The following is an 8,423-nucleotide window of genomic DNA, read 5'->3' as shown; positions in this document are numbered from 1 at the left end:
AGCGCTGGGATTTCAGTAATATTATTTATAAATTTTATTTATTTCCTTAAATCAGACCACGCGTGCCCACCACATACACACGAAACAAATAACTCCAGACTGACATTCCTCTCGTAGAAAGCATGGGAGAGTGCGAATAAGAACATCGCTTCGTTGACATGGTCTCGAACAACAACGGCGATTCGGCGAAGCTCCTCAAGATCCTTTGCATCTGTGGATAATGGTGAAAATTCGTCATGCTATTACTATTTATACAGATATATTACTGTATACGTACGAAATGGAAGTCATGATTATAACTTTTATTTTAACAGTAGTGATTATTAGATGATAATGGCTGTAATTAAAGTAGCTGATTGTGTGTGGGGAGAGGGGGGGGATGCTAGATCAATAGCAACACGAGGAGGTCATGGCGTCAGATTTTGATGACCTCACAAAGTTGGGACTCTGTTTTATAGGGTTTATACACAAGTGTGTGTGTGTGTGTGTGTAAGTGAGAGAGAGAGATGCATATAAACATACACAGAACACACACACTGAATTGTGCATAATGATATACATGAACATTTACACGCTGACACACACACAGCCACCCACCGGCACTTATACACATGTAAAATCACCGTGGGGTAAAAGAAAAAAATGGAAAACAAAGAAAAAAAAGAATGAATGGAAGTGAGCGCTCTTGTGAATGAAAAACAAATATTACTCACCGAGGAACACCTTAATGAGATCCTTAGCTGCCTGGGCGTGATGTTTGTTGTAGAAGGAGAAGGGGATTCCCCGGGGTACGGAGAGGCTGCCCCGAGACTCTCTCTCTCCTCTGTGGATATCCTGGCGGTGTATTTTCCGTCAGCCGCGTCCACTTCCACAGCTGACTAGGAGTGACATTATCTTGATTGTGATTAGGAAAGAATTGTTTATGGTGGCAGGAGGTGAGGGAGCGAGGGAGGGACGGATGGGGTGAGTAAATGCGAGAGAGGGAGGGAGAGAGAGAGAGAGAACAAAAAAAGAAAGAAAGAAAAGAAAAGAAAAAATCAAATGAATAACGATTAACAGAGAAAAGAAAAGCAAGAAAAAAAAGAAAGAATAAAAAAGAAAAAGAGAGAGATAAATACATACATTTATCTATCTATATGAATACACACACACGTATATATATATATATATATATATATATATATATATATATATATATATGTATATATATATGTGTGTGTGTGTGTGTGTGTGTGTGTGTATGTCGAGATCATTATTTACATTAAAAAATATTATTCGACATTAAAAAAGGTGCACTATTGCTGATTTGAAAGATGTACGTTCGTCACTGAAATATTTATTTATATGTTTCCGTAATTGTAAAGACATATCAATATTACAAAATTTAGTGTTGTAACAGATAGAGAGAATTATTATAATCATTTGTAGGTGGTTTGTTTGCTTGCATGTTAACAATTAATTTGCGGGAAACCAATAAGTTCGTTACTTTAACGATTTTTCGTCAGACGAGTCCTGGCCTTACTTCTGTAAACAGATAAGCGGAGTGTGGGTATTAAAAGTCACATTTTACCCTCATATAATAGATTTTACTGCTTGATATGTGTATTAATGTAATTCTAAAATCTCTTTATATCATTTTGCGATATTAAGACGAGTCCTGGCCTTACTCCTGTAAACAAAGAAGAGAAATTGAGAATGTGGCGAGAACAACCACCATAATGCTTTGTCTAATGACTTGTTGCTAGGGGACATTTAGTTATTTTAGTGGTCCGTGGGTACAGTGACGGCACTAGTCGCAGGTGACAGTTCCGGAGGGTAGCAATGAATAGATAGAGAATGGAATTAGTTATTAGAGGGAAGTGTAAGAGAGGGAAATCATAAAGATGAAAGGAAGGGAAATATTTGCTCATGGCCTAGGTAAAATCGTGGAAAGAACATGGTTAGACTGGGTGTGAGGGTCTCGATTTCGTCTCACGTATATTTTTATTATGTTTATTAAAGTGTCATTGATTTCTAATTGATAGGAAAAGGAAGGGTATATAGAATTAACAGTTATGAAAGAAATTATTTGATAAAATGACTTGTTTTAATTATGTGTATTGCTAAGATTTACAGAATGATATGCCATTTGTTCCTTGTTTAGTTACTGAATAAAATATTAAAGGTTACAAATGTTAAAATATGACACACACTTAACAAAAGAATGAATTCATTCCCACACCCACGAGCCTTCAAGACCGTTAGGTTATGCTACCATTTGATATTATAATACAGAGAATTTATTTAGATCAAAACCCGAATAGTGACAGTGCTACTAAATAGTTATGTTGGAAGAATAATCAGACTAAAAGATATCAATACCACAGATATTTAATGGTAAAGGAAATAAAGCACTAATATCTGTTGACGTGGCAACGTGTCCCAGCAGTACCCCACGCTTCTAGAACCTTGTCGAAGAAATAAAATAGGATAAAATTTGAATAAACGATAAATCTGAATAATAGATGAAACATTTCTTAATACTACATGTATATATATACATATATATATATATATATATATATATATATATATATATATATATATATATATATACATATACATATATATATAGGCATGTGTGCAAGTGTGTGTGTATGTGTGTGTGTGTGTGTGTGTGTGTGTGTGTGTGTGTGTGTGTGTGTGTGTGTGTGTGTGTGTGTGTGTGTGCATGTATGTGTGTATGTATGTGCATGTGTGTGTGTATATATGTGAGTGTGTGTGTATGTGTGCATTAGCACTTAACATCCTACACTTCACAAAATATTTAATATTTTCTGGTAATGTTTACAGTGATAGTGATAATAACAATTACAACAACAAAAACAATAATAGTAATGATGATGATAATGATAAAAAATAATGATAATGGCAATAATGATAATCATAACAATTATTATTATAATGAAAATAATTATGATCATAATGATAGGTAAAAGAATGAAATAGAGATAATAATAAATGACAATAATAATATTGAAAATAAAGTTGATACGAATAAAGATTATAACGATAATGGTGGTAATGTTAATGATATTTATGGTAATGATGATATGGTGATAGTTATGATGATAATGATACTGATGTTAATAATGATAATGATAGTACAATAGTAATAATATAATAACAATAATAAAGATATTAACAATAATAATGACAATAACAATGATAATAATAATAATTATTATTATTATGATAATGATATTAATGAAAGTAATAATACAAACTATGAAAATAACAATAATAGTAATAAAATCTCTTCTTACTATATCGAGGATGACCTGTCTGTCCAAGGTCAACGTGTTTTCGTAAGGCAGGTGGAAGAGCCTTTTCATCCTAGGATTGAGAGGAAAGTCGTCCCAAGTACAGTAATTTTCAGGTGGAATTGTACAGATCAAAGAACTTTTATAACATAAGTAGCACCGTTTTCGATTAGCCTGTTGGACCCCTAAAAAACGGAAATGACATTTTTTCTCGGAATACTCTGATGGTTGTTTATGTGTATGGAATAGTTATCGCAATTCAGTGTTGATGCAGAGTGAGGATAACTGCCTTACGTGTATTTTGGTGCAGATCAAAGGGATTGTAAATAATCCTATATTGCCATGTATATGGAATTATCTAGATTTTTCTTTATCATTTGCCAAGTATATGCATTAACGCACAGACACGCAAACACTTCACACACACATACACACAAACACACACACACAGGCACACACACACACAGGCACACATACACACACACACACACACACACACACACACACACACACACACACACACATATAGAGACACACACACACATATAGACACACACACACACACACAAATATAGACACACACACATAGACACACACACATACACACACACACATATAGACACACACACACACACACACACACACACACACACACACACATATATATATATATATATTGTAACTACTCATACAGTTGTAGTAAGAACTTGCGTTTCTTCTGGAGTTGGTAGAGACATCCCACTCTGAAAAACGCGTCACAAATACATTTTATTAAATCATATCAGTTAAATACATTTCTCTTCGTCGAATTTCGTGTATTCTGTACTCTGAAAATTAGAGCAAGTACCAAATTGAATATTTGACACAGATTTGATTCCCTTAACGTGATGCATACTTAACTGATGCATATGTTTATGGGTTTGTATATATGCATGTGTGTAAGAATACATCTATTTATAAGTGTGTATGTAAAAAATGTGAGTACGTTAGTAACCGCAATAATAATTATTATTATTAATTAGAATTATGTATATATGTGTGAACAATGTTATAGCCATAACTGGTATATTTGCGTAAGAATACATCTATCCGTATGTGTATATGCGTAAAATATGAGTAAGCAACCGCAAAAATAATAATAATCATCAATTAGTATTATGTATGTATGTGCGAACAATGTGAGTACGTTAGCAGCCATTCTTTGCAATCTTCCACATAGAAAACATAGATAGGCAACATAATCATGTCTGTAGCAAAACTCACCCGATTTGTTGGAGCCGAATACGCCACTGGTTAGGAAAACTTGGAGAAATGCAGTATAACTTAGATAAATTCAGAGACAGAGAATTCAGAGACAGAGAACTGAGGGGCGTCCTCTTAGCATTGTCTTAGAAGAAGCGGGGGGGGGGGGATAGGTGGGTTGGCGATAGAAGTGAAAATGAAAAGAAAATTAGCTATTCTAGAGGCGTTTTAAAGCTATAACTTTACCTATATATGTGGAATAGGGTCAAAAAGAAGATAAAGAATGTGGCCGGGGGGGGGGGGGGACCAGACCTTAGAGAGACAAGCAGTCTTCGAGGGGGGGGGGGGGCAAAAGCACCCCTCTGAAATAATCACAATATTGAGAATGAAATGAAACTGCAAAGGTGGAGAGAGAGGGAGATGGAGAGGGAAATAGATAGACAGATAGAGAGGGTGGGGGAGAGGGTTAGAAAAAAAATAAGAAATGAGAGTAAGGAGCATACAAAACGAAGAAAGAAGCGAGATCAAAGTAAGATAAACATGAAAAGTCAATCAGCATAAGAAGAAGAAGCAGAAGAAGAGAAAGAGAAACAAACACTATTGCCATCTTGTGATCTCATAATATCTAAGGAGGCACAGATCGGATGGAGGCACTTGAGAAAGATAAATACAAGATTACAACTATCACTGCAAATAGGAAAAAAGAGAAAAAAAAGTGTTCAAGGAAATCACGAGGATGTAATATCAATAATGATAGCAAGAAGGATAATGATAACAATAACAACAATAGTGATAATGATCATACTATGATTATTATCATTATTGTTATTATCGTTATGATTATGATTGCGCTTCTTTTTATAATAATAATAATAATGATAATAATAATAATAGAAATATTAATAATAATAATAATCATCATTATTATTATTATTGTTGTTATTATTACAATTAAAGATATTATCAAGATCATTATCATCAACCCCATCATCATTATCATTATTACCATGATTATCATTATTATTATTATGATTATAATTATTATAATTGTTATTAATATCATTATTATCATTACTAATATTACACTATTATCATTATCATTAATATTATTATTATTATCATGAACATTATCAACATTAATAATAATAACAAAAACAATAACCACAACAACAATTACAATACACATAACAAAACTAATAAAGATAATAATGGTAACAATGATAATAATTATAATAACCATAATACAGATACGAACAAAAGAAATGAGTGATAATAACATCCACAAACTAACATCTTGCAGGTACTCGGTCAGCCAGCGTGCAACTCGCCAGCGGCAACATGTGAAACCGGAGCACTGGCAGCCTGGAAAGGTATTCGAAAGATCTGTCAGAATTTTGCTGTTTAATTTCGCAGCATATATGAATGTTTGTTTACTTAAGTATGTATACATTTATTCATCTGTGTGTATACAACACACACATACAAACGTACGTGTGTTCAAACACACACATACACACTTCCATATATAACACTTTCTCTTTCTGCCTCTGACTCCGTCTCCGTCTGTCTATCAAACACACACACACACAGATATATATATATATATATATATATATATATATATATATATATATATATATATATATATATATATATATATATATATATATATATATATAATATAAATATATATATATATATATATATATATATATATATATATATATATATATATATACATGCTTGTGTGTGTGTGTGTGTATAGGTATCATATCTCACACAAGGAAAGACATTTAACAAACGCATTTTCGGGGCGTTAGTCTGAGAACACATTTGGGCGCACATACCTTCATTTCATTCAATAACACTTCATGAACTATTATTTCTGACCATTATGCTGCAGAAAAAAAAATCTTTCAAGAATAATATTTCTTGCACTGCGCTTTCTCAGTTATTTCCAACCAAAGATTGCAAATGAATTCTTGGAGACTTGTCAAAATCATTTCACTGAGCCATAAGAAACACCTTATCACAGTAAATCCTTTCCTGTAAGTCTTGTATACATTTTTTTTTTTTTTTTTTTTTTTTGACAAACAAGCTTCAACACATTTTTATTCTGTTGATATCACAGGGATACAGACCGATTAATCATTACTCATGGCTCCTTAGGACAGTTTATATTTGAAACCATTTATCGTTCTTCATATCACTCTTGTAATTGTAGTTGATATATATATATATATATATATATATATATATATATATATATATATATATAAACACACACACACACACACACACACACACACACACACACACACACACACACACACACACACACACACACACATATATATTCCTAACGCCATTACAATTTCAGTTTCCACATGGAGCCAATGGGAACGCCAGGAAAGGCTGAATACTTACGCGTTGCACTGGGAGAATTAAATTGTTTATGATTTGTATACAAACAGACGCACTTTCAGTCAGAGGAGTAGACAGTTGTGGAGACTTACGTGATTAGGAAATCTGTTTATCGCAGTGGAAGATTGCGATAGTTATTATCAGTTGATATTTTTTATGTTATGAAAGTAGGAATAAGAATAAAAGAAGGAAAATATTCTCTTTTTCCTTGGGTATATATACTAATCATTTTACAAGTGTTTTGTCGAGTATGAAGAGTAATTTATATAAATTTATAAAAACAGGGAGACTGGGAGACAAGCAGGATCTTAGATAATTAGATAAACAAAGAACAACACGAATATAAGGTAAGTAAAGTAACAGGCAGACAGGAAGTGATAGGCAGACAGGCAGGTACCAACAACAGGCAGACAAGAGCCGTTATTTCCGATGGCTAAAAATTGTCAAGGGAAAAGTGAAACGTATTGTTTGATTCTCTTTACGACACTCAAATTTGATGCTTTGTTGCCAACGTTTTGATTCACCCAATTGTTGTTGTATATTAACCACACCATTACACACTATTTTGGACTTCTTAATATCACAGAATCTCGGCTAATATGATGTGCAGGCTTACATTGTGTTTGAAGCACCATTATAGCTCTGACAATATGAAAAAGAGAAAGTTAGCAGTTAGCAAACAGCCCCAAAACGTTTGGTTCTAACGGATTTGTAACTTCTAAAAACATGTGTGGAAAGGTATGAATGAGAACGAATATCTTCACAATACAAGAGATGTATTTGACCGGTTTCGATTATATCTTCGTCAGAAATACATGTATTTCTGACGAAGATATAATCGAAACCGGTCAAATACATCTCTTGTATTGTGAAGATATTCGTTCTAATACATCTCTTGTATTGTGAAGATATTCGTTCTCATTCATACCTTTCCACATTTGTCAACATGAATACGGTTCATTCTAAAAACATGTTCACTGGTCTATATGAATTACATGTACATCGCGATATGATTTTACTATTCTACATTTTATTTTAGGTGCTTTACAACTATTATCATGCGTGTTCACATATTTCTGCCACAAATTGGTTTGAATCTAACGCCACTCGTGAAGCACAGCCTCGAATCCTGTCGTGAAGATGGTGTTGTGACGGAGGGAATGAGGATCTATGAGTGTACTTGGTGAAATGACCAATGTGTTAGATAAAAAAAAAAAAAAATACTTAGTACTTGGTAAAATGACTGTCAGAAATGTGTTAAAAAAAATTAATTACTTGGTGAAATGACTGTCAGAAATGTGTTAGAAAAAAAATTACTTGGTACTTGGTAAAATGACTGTCAGAAATGTGTTAAAAAAAATTAATTACTTGGTGAAATGACTGTCAGAAATGTGTTAGAAAAAAAATTACTTGGTACTTGGTAAGATGTCAGAAATGTGTTAGATAAAAATGAAT

The 8,423-nt window shown here is 33.0% G+C and overlaps 1 protein-coding gene and 1 long non-coding RNA gene across 2 annotated transcripts in view; both read right to left on the bottom strand.

Moving 5' to 3' along the window:
• The window catches only part of LOC113812411 (uncharacterized), a 19,017-nt gene extending 15,643 nt beyond the window's left edge, over window positions 1-3,374 (bottom strand). Inside the window, 4 exon segments of the mRNA XM_070124110.1 lie at window positions 42-211; window positions 714-809; window positions 812-878; window positions 3,306-3,374. Coding sequence (XP_069980211.1) covers window positions 42-211; window positions 714-809; window positions 812-878; window positions 3,306-3,374 — 402 coding nt within the window.
• A 639-nt stretch (window positions 3,375-4,013) lies between these two features.
• On the bottom strand, window positions 4,014-7,039 carry LOC138862417 (uncharacterized). The gene is made up of 3 exons (XR_011398708.1): window positions 6,972-7,039; window positions 5,836-5,906; window positions 4,014-4,045 (listed from the first exon to the last, which is right to left on the bottom strand). It is a non-coding gene; the product is annotated as an uncharacterized lncRNA (long non-coding RNA).
• Window positions 7,040-8,423: the final 1,384 nt, after the last annotated feature.

The sequence above is a fragment of the Penaeus vannamei genome, chromosome 8 (genome assembly GCF_042767895.1).
Source record: "Penaeus vannamei isolate JL-2024 chromosome 8, ASM4276789v1, whole genome shotgun sequence".
Classification (NCBI taxonomy): Eukaryota; Metazoa; Arthropoda; class Malacostraca; order Decapoda; family Penaeidae; genus Penaeus; species Penaeus vannamei.
Note: the sequence above shows the minus strand (reverse complement) of the source record. Positions and strands in the feature narration are given on the sequence as shown.